The 12043-nt window shown below is 39.2% G+C and overlaps 1 protein-coding gene across 3 annotated transcripts in view; it reads right to left on the bottom strand.

Annotated features, from left to right (window-relative positions):
* TUBGCP3 (tubulin gamma complex component 3) overlaps window positions 1–12043 on the bottom strand; it is a 58541-nt gene that overhangs the window by 31827 nt on the left and 14671 nt on the right. For 2 of the 3 annotated variants that reach the window (XM_074815277.1, XM_074815279.1), the window contains exons 4-7: window positions 9017–9094; window positions 8168–8385; window positions 2579–2605; window positions 2018–2190 (exon numbers count right to left, since the gene is read on the bottom strand). In XM_074815277.1, coding sequence (XP_074671378.1) covers window positions 2018–2190; window positions 2579–2605; window positions 8168–8385; window positions 9017–9094 — 496 coding nt within the window. The remainder of the gene's footprint in view (window positions 1–2017; window positions 2191–2578; window positions 2606–8167; window positions 8386–9016; window positions 9095–12043) is intronic. The other variant, XM_074815278.1, reaches the window with a different exon arrangement.

Below are 12043 nucleotides of genomic sequence, written 5' to 3'. Positions count from 1 at the left end.
ATCCAGAAGAAAGAGGTGCTTGTTTAATACCAGCTTTTAATCATATATGCCACTGCTCCGTGAAAAGATTGATCGAAACCAGACTGCCAGCTGCATAACAGCTATAGAGCTGGCAAACAGAAAAGTGTAAATACTGTTTCTGAAGGTAGATATACCTTAGTAAAGCTTTTGCTGCTGCAGCATCCAGTTTGCTTCCGGGTTGTATCTCTAGTTGGAGATTAGATTATGTTTAAGATTTAGGATATTTATTGATTTAAAGGAAACAGAAGATTGAAAAAGGTGCTGTGCAGGACACTGCAACTACCCCCACCTTTCCTGAGCAAAACAGCTTTTGTAACTTCATTTTAAGATATCAACAATGAAACAATTTCAACAACTATTCAGGAACTGAGATGTCACAACATGCTTCTCCCAAATTTGACAGCACTCATACTCTCATCAGTTTGCCTCCCAAACAATCCCAGAAAAAAAATTCCCAGAATAAAAACAACAGAAAATAAATTCTGTTCTTATTTTGGCAAAAGTAGCCATCATCATCTCAAGATACAGTTTAAAACTCAGACTCCCCCATAATACTAAGATGTGCACAAGACTAACTGGTCCCTTTTAGGAACTCTTAGTGAAATGGTATAAGGTTCAAGTGCATGTTTCTTTAATTGGTAAATAATGCACCAGGTATTAGTATCAACCATACAATGCTCCTGATTATACTGTCTGTGTAGGTGTAGCAATAAGAACAATTAACATCAACCAACTTTGGAAGAAAAAAACCCACCACCCCCCTTCTAATTAGCTAGAAAAAAATTCATATTCATAGAAATATATCTTCTTGACAATAGCCTTTTATATTCTGAACACAGTCCTACTTCTATTCCTACATCAACAAGTGCCTACATTTAAGACAACTGTCAGTCCTTACACTCATCTCACACAAGAATTAAGAGTCACAGCTGCTGGCTGGCTGAAACAAGTTTGTACTGCTCTTTATGGTAATTAGTACAACAAAAATAACAGCTGTTCTAGATTTTTTATATTTTTCCTATATTCATATATATAAAATCTATCATATATAAAAATTATATGTTTTTATATATTTTTAAGAGATATATACATGCATCCTCATGCACATCAACAGCATTGTTAATTAGGTTACAAATGACAAATGCTACCCTCAGATACACTGTTTGGTCTATTAGTGGTTGCTCTGTGCACTGTCACTTAAGGGTGCAGGGGCTAGCAGACAGACTATATCCACACTTCTTTATACAGAAGTATTAAAAAACAACCCCAAACATAAAACCCCACATCTCTTATCTTTTTTTGCCAGAGAGTAACAGCACTGTACGATGACAACATCTGCTGTTAGCTCTTATTCAGAAAAGTCTCCCACTTTTACAGTAAAAGTAAAGTGGGTTGAAGCTCACAAAATTGCCACAGAGATCATCTGTAAACAATTTCTCCCTAATTACACTTGTGTAAATTCAGAATAGATTCTCTAGGCATCAGTTTCCAGTCTACAGCCATTTAATCAAGGAAATAAATTAGTAATATTTATCTATTTTTTTACTGACAGTATTTTATGTCAATTGCTCTAACTACAACCACTGTAAACAGTGTGCTAATTAAAAGAAAACATAGTTTTAAAAGAGAGAACCACAAATGGATGAGTCTATTCCAATAAGTTCTATTCATTGAGCTCTTTCTGACTTTCTAAAAGGAGTAGCATCTTCTGATCAAGAGTGATCATTACTCACAGATAACAATCAGTTAATCCTGACAAACACTGCAATGAAGTCAGTCTTTTCAGAGGATCAGAACACATTACCAGCCAAAGAGATTGTGGCCAAATACACTAGTCTTGTATATTTGCTTCTATCCTTCTATCAAATCCATTCTAGCAAAACACTCCTCAAAAAATTCAGCATGCTATAAAACTATTTCAACATCATTAAAAAATAATGGAAGATACAGATAACAATTGTAAAAAGTTATCTTTAACAAATACATCTTTGCTCACCACTTGTATCCCCTTCTCGCCTTGACCTTGGCACACCACGGGAGACAGCATTTGAAAAGCCTTTTGAGGTAGTGCTTTGTAAAGAAGGCTGGCTTGCAGTTAGAGTCCATGCGAGACGTGACCCTAACTGCTGACGGAGGCAATCTCCAACGCCTGGAGCTTGATAGGATTGTCTAAAAGGGCAAAAGGAAGAAACATCTTTAAAAACTTTGATTCTATACACATCACCTGGTTTGGGGTATGCAAATTTTGAAAAATGCCCCAAGCTTGAGTGTGTTTTTTGTGGATCTTTTGTTTGTGGTTTCTTTTTTTAAAATAAAGGAACCTTTAAAAAGGGTGCAGATCATACAAGCAATTTATTGTTTCCTATAAGACTACACTTTCAAAATACAAACAAAAAAACCTGTAGAAAAGGAGGTACAAATACAATTTCATATTGAAGATTGACTTAGTTCACACTGAACTGTGTAGATACGCTGAAATGGATTAACGTGAAGTCAACTATCATAATAATAAACAGTCATAATAAACAACAAATATTTAAGCTTTGTTATTACTTACTTGAAACTGTAGTTACATGCCAAAGAACTAAAGGAAAATAGAGAAAGAGGAGAAAGTTCACTTTCCTGCTACTTTACTGTTTAGGATAGTTTGTATCAAGTCCCTGAAGGTGTGATCAGGAGGGAGCATCTAGACCAGCTCCAATTTCACTTCTTCTAAAACTTGTCAATTTGTCTCAAAAAAGAGAGTCTTAAACATGAAAAATGTTAAGACTAGAAGTTAACTTGCTGATTATTTCTATATCATGATGGTGAAAAATAAAGTTGAAAATATTTGCAAGGGATTTTTGCTGCTGACCATTCCTCTCCCCTCCCATAACTGAAAGTAAACATTTTGAAATATACACATATTAAAACCCCCCCCCGAAATATACACATATTAAAAAACCCCCACCAACTAATTCCACAAAGCTGTGAAAATAGTTGCAGGGAGAGATGGAATAAAACTACAACACAAATGTCCATGTAAAAAAAGTTGAGGAATGCCTTTCCTCTCAACTGCCACATAACTCGTGGGATAGTCACACATGGTACTTATATGATTGTAGCTAGTGAACAAGAACACAGCCCCCCAGACAGAGCAACTGTTGTGCTTAGCATTTGTAACGCCTCAGCTAGAGTACAACACTGAATTCAGGCTGTTACCCTTCAAGAAGAATGTACTCTAGAAACAAAGGAAAACACGTGTAAAGAGAAGTTCAGGAGGAATGAAGCTCACAGATCTACCAGCTGACAGACTACAGGACTAAAGAGAAAGCAGTGTTCCATTTTATAGCAATTTCAGTCTGAACAGGTCAGACCAAGAGTTATGTCAGGGACAGGGTAGGTTCTGCTGATAGTTTTAAGCTAGCAGATACACAAAATAATCTCGTTGGCATACGTTTCTACATTGTATCAAAATTATATAATGGTTGAGGTTGGAAGGGACCTCTGGAGATCATCTGCTCCAACCGTTCTGCTCAAAGCATGAACTAGAGAAGGTTACCCGGTGCATTGTCCAGTCACGTTTTGAATGTTTTCAAGCATGGAGGCCACACAACCTCTCTGGGCAAGCCGTTTCCGTGTTTCACAACATCCCCCCGCCTTCAAACACACACCCCACCTCACTGCAAAAGAAATTTTTTCCCCTTACGTTTAACAGTGATTCCCAGTCTTAGAGGTTTTGCCAGTTACCTCTTGTCCTTTCCCTGGGCACTGTTGAGAGAAGTCTGGCTCAGTCTTCTCTACTCCCCTGGTCAGGTATAATCACATGGTTAAGATCCCTCAAGCCTTTTCTTCTCCAGGCTGAACAGTCCCAGCTCTCACAGCCTCCCCTCATTTCTCAGATGCTCCAACCCCTTAATCAGTTTGAGTTCCTTCTCCAGACTCTCTCCAGTCTGTCTGTGGTTTTTTTGTACCATAACTGGACCCAGCGTTTCAGACATGTCCTCACCAGTACTGAGCAGAGAGGAAGGTTTACCTCCCTCAACCTCCTGGTGCTCTTTCTAATGCAGCCCAGGAGGCTGTTGGTCTTCTTTACCACACATTCCACATGCACGTTCAACTTTGTGTCTACCAGGAATGCCAGGGCCCTTTCTGGAAAGCTGCTCTGCAGTCAGTCATCCCCCAGTATGTACTGGTGCACAGAGTTATTGCTCCCCAGGTTCACTGAACTTCAGAAGGCTCCTGTCAACCCATTCCTGGAGCCTACTGAGGTCCCTCTGAGCAACAGCTTATGACAGTTCTTTATCAATCACTCCTCCCAGTTTTGTATCATCTGCAAAGTTGCTGAGGGTGCACCCTGTGTCATTAGGTGGAATGAAGGAACCAGCCCCTGGGCTACACCATTAGTGATTGGGCTCCAACTGGACTTTGTGTCACTGATCATAATCCTTTCGAATTTAGTACGTCAGCCAGTTTTCAGTCCACCTCACTGTCACCTTATCTAGACCCTATTTTATTAAGTCTGTCAATAAGGATGTTACAGGTAGACAGTGTAAAAAATGTTACTAAAGTTGACATAAACACCATTTGCTGCTCTTCCGTTGTCCACCAAGTCAGTCATCTCATCACAGAAAGCTATGAGATTGGTCAAGCACGTCTTCCCTTTCTTAAGTCTGTGCTGATGACTTCTAGTCCCCCCTTCTTGTCCTTCACATGTCTGGACATGCTTTCCAGGATTAGTTGCTCCATCGCCTTCCAGGGGTTGAGGTGAGGCTAACCAGCCTGTAGTTCCCTGGATCCTCCTCCTTGAACAAAGGAGTGATATTTGATTTCTTTCAGTCCTCAGGAACCCCTCCCTTCCCCTTCCCCTCCCCCCCCCCCCCCCCTCCAATTGCCACATTTCAAATATTACCAAGAATGGTCTCACAATGACACTGGTCAGCTCCCTCAGCACTTGTGGATGCACCCCATCAGGTCCCATAGGCCTTGATCATCCTCTGCCAGGGGTAAACTGGGAGCAATGAAGATTTTCTCAAGAGTCTCAGGGTCCTGGGCTGGTGTTACCAGCACAGACCAAGGCAAAGAAAGCACCAAGTACCTCAGCCTTTTCCACATCTTCTGCCACCACAGCCCCTGTCCCTTGTGCAGCAGGCCCATGTTTTCTCTAGCCTTCCTTTACTGCTTATGTACTTGTAGAATTTTTTCTTGTTGCCCTTCATGTCTCTTGATGGACTCAACTCTAGGTGAGTTTGGGCTTTCCCTGTACACTCAGTGTCTCTGCCCCTGAGGCACCCTGGATGTCCCTCTGCACCTGTCCCTGCTTCCAGCTTTTGTATGCTTTTTTACATCTGAGTTCTGTCAGGAGCAATCTGTTCATCCATGAAGGCCTTCTCCCACCTTTGTTTGAATTCCTGCCTGTTAAGGTGAACCATTCTTAAGCTTAAAGGACATGATCCTTGAATATCAACCAGCTCTCAGGTTACGCAGTTGGACAGATGATTGCTGTACATCCCTTCAAACTGAATTATTCTATTCTCTCCTGAACCCCTCTTTTCTCCAGGGCAGTCGTTCATGAGATTCTTTCAAGCAGATCCCAGAAGAGGCCCAAATCTCCTCTCCTGAAATCCACCGATGGGATCCTGCTTTTTGCCCTGCTTCCTCCTTTCAGAATCCTGAACTGCACCATCTCATGATCACTGCAGCTGAGGCTGCCCCCAATCTTTGCCTCCCCAACCAATTCTTGCCTGTAGAAAAGCCAGGCCCAGCAAAGCACCTCTCCTCATCAGCTCCTCAATCACCTGTGTCAAAGAGTTATCATCAGTGCACTTCAGAAACTTTCTGAATTGCTTGTGCTCTGCAGCACTCTCCCTCCAGCAGATATTGCAGTGATTAGAGCTCCCAATGAACACCAGGGCCTGCAAATGTAAAGCTTCTTCTAGTTGTCTAAAGATGTCGTCTACTTCTTCCTGATGAAGCAGTCTACAGCAGATGCCTACTACAGTATCACCCATGTTGCTGTGCCCTTTAATCTTAACCCATAGAGTCTTAGCTGGTATTAAGGCAAAACTGTCCCTAGGCAAAACTCCATACATTCTTGCTGTTCTCTCATGTAAACATCAATTTTTCCTCCTTGCCATCCTAGCCTGTCCTTTCCAAAGAGCCTGTATCCACTGGCTGCAACATTCCACTAGTACGAATTATCCCACCATGTTTTTGTGATCCAAATGAGATCACAGTCCTAGTACTGCACACATACCTCTTAAATCCTCCTGTCTGTTCCCCATGCTGTATGTGTTAGTGTGTAGGCACTCCAGCAAAGCTGTGCTGATGCTCCAGAAAAGGTATGAGAACTTCCACCATAAGGCTGTCATCTCCACATTCCTCTTTGTGTGCACACACTTGGGTGGACCCCCTGCTGCCCTGCTCTGTTGGTTTCAAGATCTCTCTTGACCACATCACCCTGCACCTTTTGCTTACTAACCTGGTCTACCACTTGCTCACTCAGTTGTGGGGCACAGTCCTCCCCTGCTATTCTTAGTTTAAAGGTGTCCTCTGTTTATGTATCCAAGATCCACCATACAAACCTAGTACTGACAAAGTCAAACAAGTATTTGTATTTTAAAGCATATTAATAACAATAAAATCCAGTTGTGTCAGCACTAGTCATTATTTCCATAATATGAATTCAATATACACTGCATTTAAAAAAAACCCAAACAACTTTAACTCTAAATAAGGTTGTGGTACTTTCTGAAAATGCATCTATTTCAATTTTGCGTTTGTTTCACAACTGTTGGGGGTAGGAAGGAAAATTAAGAGACAAAAAGATGGTTTCTTTCTCTTTTTCAATTATGAGAAAGAAAATAATAAAAATTTCCATAATTTTGCCTTATATTAGGAATTTGGTCAAATCATAACCCATGAAGCTCCTATAAGGACAAAATAATAGGGCTTTGCTCATTTCTGCATCCCTTAAGATGACTTTTTCCCTTTTATTATGTTCTTGTGTATCTTTCTGATAGTAACTGCAGTTTCTTGAAAAGTGACATCCCCATCACTTTTGGATGAAGGCTTTATTTCCATATCTTTTCATTCAAGTTTGAAACAGCTATGCAAATAAGTACAGTCCTCACTTTTACAAGTTTCATCACATTCTGTTCACTTTTCCATGCTCAACCACTGCGAAGCAATGTATTTCCAGGCACATGGTAAAGAGTCACTGTTGAACCAATCCCTCTCACAGATTACAAACCTATGTTCATTTTCCCTCCATAGAACATAGACTCTGTGCGCTGCATCTCTGTCAGGCTTTGTAGAGCTGCACAGGTAATACAACATGATATTCAATGGCACAAGAAGGGTTCAGATTTTAAGCATGTTACTTTCTGTGTCAGCTTATATAACATAGTCAATACTCAGGTAATCATCTTATGGCTTACAATGGCCAGCTTTTACTCATCAGATTTGAACTAATTTGGTATTTGAATGTTTTGGTTCCAAATGTAGATTCACCTTGGTATGAACATACAATTAAACCATTCTGAACAGTAGGTGTTTTCAGATCTTTTCTTTTAATAGGTAAATTTTAATCAACTCTCATACAGATTTTTTTTTTTTTTTTTCAAAAAACCCCTGTCCACACAAGATGCAAGACTGCTCTAGTACAACAGCCAACCTGCTGTGAACAGGCTTAGAAGAAAAATCAGACCACGTAAGAAAACATCCTCCATTTTCAAATGGGTGACATAAGTCTATTCATTTGACACTGGCTGAGGAATGCTTTGTAAAAGGAACTTGAGTGAGGACTCTAAATCCAAGGTGTTTATGGAAGAAAGATAAAGACTATGTTAAAGGGTTTCAGAGAACTGAGAAATCCGGAAAAAAACCTTGGCATTAGAATCCAAAGGAGTGAATCCAGTAAAATACCAGCTGTTCAGCAGATAGCTAAGTTTAAGAACGGATACACTTGACCAGACATTTATGGCTTCATATGGTCATATGACAGCACCTGATATTCAGAACTGTTCAGCTAAGGTACTCAGTTTCTACGCACCTACAGTGAAATTTCCAGTGGCATACAAATGGGGATGATGGGGGAAAGAAGAAAAAAGCAGATCATGTTTAGTCTTCTCCAAACCTACTTGTAAGGTAAAACAGTTTCACTTACCCTGGCAGGAGTGATTGTGGAGTTGGCGTTGGCCCATTCAGGGCATACAGGCTGATGCTGCTGATCCCACTGCTCCCCATGCTGCCAGAACTCTGGGCAGACTGAGCACTGCGGTCTTGGTAATTCAGTGGAAGGCTTTGAGGCCTGGCATAGTAATAAGGAGTTGAGTGAGCATCCCGTGGCAATGCTTGAGCAAAAAGCGTGGCGTAACTTGATACCTGAAAAGGAAAGGATTTGAAAAGGGAGGAATAGAAAGAAAAGATTTCTGAGTTGCTTTAAGTCATGTCTTTAGTTAACAGGAGCGTATTATTCAAGAACACAAAAAATAACTGAAGACCATGTTTATGCAAGGAAAAATTTGTTGTTACAATTAATGACAAAAAAGCAAGTCCCTTACAGTGAGCAGAAGTACTGTTAGCAATATAGCTTATTTTTGCCTGCAAATTTTCATTAGCAATAGCTGCAAAAAGCACTTTGGTGCTAGCAGAGCTGCAACCAAAGGAGGAATTTTGCTTTCCCTACTCCATTTCAAACTCATTAGCACATGAGCAGACATTACACCACCAAGCAGAAAGCAAACAAAAACCCCCACCCATCTAACAAAGTCACATCTTCAGCTACAGATGCTGGACAGCTCATATTTTTATATTTATTTAGGATACAAAAATTACACCAAAAAAAATTGCAGATACTTGTGTCAAGTGTGTTCTTCCTTTCAGCCTCACACACAAACACCACAAATACAACCTGAGGTGTCGGCTAAGTCTGGATAGTGATTCTTAATGACATCTAAACTAGGTGATACACATTTACTGTTTCTCAGAAGTAACACAAGGTCTCCTCACCTACCTTGTTAGACTGCTTACGTGGATCTTCACTAAGGCTAAGCAGGAGGTAGAGTATTGACCATTTGTTTTTCAAAATGCCCTTTAAAAAAAGATGAAGACAAACAGAAATTAGTTTAACTCTTGATAATAATAGATTTTTTTTTAAAAAAAATAATCCAGCCTAGTAACATGTACACATATAAATCAACTTTCTACACAAATAAGACCAACTCAGATCCACATTCTTGAGTAAACTGGGAATGAGCAGTGCAGCCTCTGTACTGCTAATTTTATGAATTTTCTCCACTGTGATCAAATCATGAACTTCTCACCTGCTCTGAGATCAGCAAGGACACTCAATTTAAAATTCATAGCTACTAAGGAAGAGGCTTATACAGAGCTGAACTTTTACCAACATTCCCACACACTCTCATCATTTAAAACATCTCAGATGGAGATGCTATTCTAACCTAAAGGTGAAGGAAAACTCTTGGTACGATTTTAAGCAAAGAACTCTTTTCTCCACTTATGCCTTCACTCTCCTTTATAGGGATGCTTCAAAAGTTTGAGGGTTTCAATTTCTATTACTTTATATGCCATTTAAGAGTGCTACCAACATTTTCACAGCTTAAGATATAGACACTGTTAACATGAAACTTGAGGAATATGCAGTATAGTCTCCAGCAAAGAGACAAATAGACAGAGACATACAGACTGTTAGAATAACACTCTTAGCAGCTTTAGATCTCAGCAGAAGGCTTACCAGCAGAAGACAGAACAATGCAAAAGCCCAAGCTACAAGAACACTTTGAAGAGAAGAGTTATGGCAAATATTAAAATGTTTTATTTTAGATACGCATATGTTTCTAGATGTTACTCTGTAGTTCTGTGATGCTAACAATTGCACCTCAATTGATCAGGGACACATACCCTTACAATGGACATTAAGTAGTGGAGTAAGTCAAAGAAATTCTTGCAAGTTCCCTCACAATACTGATCAGGCTATGGTCTAGAATACTAAGCAATGTTGAATATAAAGGAAACTTCAGTCATACCAAGATTTAACAAAGATTCCATACCTTATGAAGCAATCTAATTCAGTGCTATTAGTCTTGCAAAAAAGCACTTTCAAGGTCAGTTTGAAATTCTCTTTTTTAAACACATTCTCATCTTTTTCTATTTCTCTGCAAATTATGTATTTTGTGTGTATATGTTACATGGTAGAAGAATTTTGGCCACAGAACATTTCTTTCTTCAGGACAGAGTCCACTAACCAAAACTACCAAAGCTCTACATTGTTATATAAGAGTAGAAGGAGACATTCTATATTATTATGTAGAGCAGAAGTCTATTACCTTCCACTTTGATCTAAAATAGAGGTATTGCATCTATTGCAAATAACTAATCCAGCAACTAATTAACAACTGGTGAAGAAGGCACAGCAACATCACTGCTTCTTCTACTGGCCAGGATAGAGTAAGTCTAAGTGTCTCAAGCATGGTTTGCTCAACTGGCAAACTGCCACTAAAACAAGCATTGACCTCCTTTTCTCTTTAGAGTAATGGATGAAATGAATTTAAAACAGATTCACACAAGCTTTTTTCCTCTTTTTCCTTGTCGCTTTCAAGAGAATTGCTGGAGGAAGAAAAAGCCTCATTGATTCAGAAAACACACATTGATTGTGTGCCCTCCCCTAAGCTCATGAGGAAAAGAAATTATTGTCCACCATTAGTAATAAACCTCACAGCAGACTGAATAATTGGTAGAGTGAATTTTAATGAAGGCAGTGTTCAGATGATACCATTTCATGTACACAAGATGCTAGCACCAAAAAAAAAAAAGAAAAAAAAAAAGAGAAGGTTAAAAGAACCTCAAACATTTGAGCAGGCAGCAAAATATGAGGAGATAGCTGACGTAAGCTTGTACTACCATTTGGAAGAACAACCAAACTGATATGAACACAGACAAGGCATTTTGTTTCAGAGTTTACAGCCATCATGCTCTGCAGCTGTATCGCTTGCCAAATGCAATGATATGGCAACACAGTATGTAAGCTACAGAGACACATTACAGAGAAACTATATTAAAAGAGCAAGATCACATAGTGTAAAGCATGCAAGAAGAGTTTCAAACCAATGGCTGAGGTTATCGGAACAGATGCCTGCAAAACAGTGACACTTCCTTCACTGTACAAACCAATGCAAATAATATGCAAACCCACAGGATAAGGAAAACAGGAAGAGTTGCACAGTAACTTTAGCTCCAAGCACTAACTAATGGGTAAGTTAAGTATGGATGAGGGGAGGGACAGAACTGGGTTCTAACTAGTCATACTCTCCACAGAATCACTTTTTTGTAATCTTAAAATCTTACTATTATCCTATAAATCTCAGCAATGATCTACACATAATGAATAAAAAGCAGAACAGATTAAAATATTTATCCTAAATACAAAGAGCAAAATACAGACAAATTTTCTGTTATACAGAAAATGTCACCTTTAACTAATTTTTGGTGTCGAAAATCAGATATGTGCAAATGACAACTGGGAATCTTATTTTATTACTGTCCACCATATTCTGCCTTGCTAAAATACTCAATTTTATGGAGAATCCAGAACAGATTAGCAGCAGTCATTTTTTACCTACCTCAGCTAAATTTCTATCCTCACATCTTTCCCCCCTTTCACCTGATCCATGTTCCTGCATCATGGGCTTTCTATACACCAACATCTTTTGTCAGAATATCAACATGCAGTATTCTTTGATTAACACTGATGTTAGCAGAACCATCAAAGTCAGCAAACCCTTAACCTTCAACATTAAAGACTTGGAGCACTTAAAAATTCAGAAGCATAAGGACTCTTTGAAACCTAATAAAAATCAGTATATTTGCAAGGCATTGCTGTAAAATAAGTGACAACGAGAAGATTCATCAGTTTAACATATAAAATGAACACTTCTATTTTTCCACAGTTCCTTCCTTCATGTGCAGTGCCCCTTTGTGTAACTGGACTCAAACTACAAACGTATCCTTTATTCTACTCTGA

This window comes from Strix aluco, chromosome 2, assembly GCF_031877795.1.
Source record: "Strix aluco isolate bStrAlu1 chromosome 2, bStrAlu1.hap1, whole genome shotgun sequence".
Taxonomy (NCBI): domain Eukaryota; kingdom Metazoa; phylum Chordata; class Aves; order Strigiformes; family Strigidae; genus Strix; species Strix aluco.
This window is presented reverse-complemented; position numbering and strand designations above follow the sequence as displayed.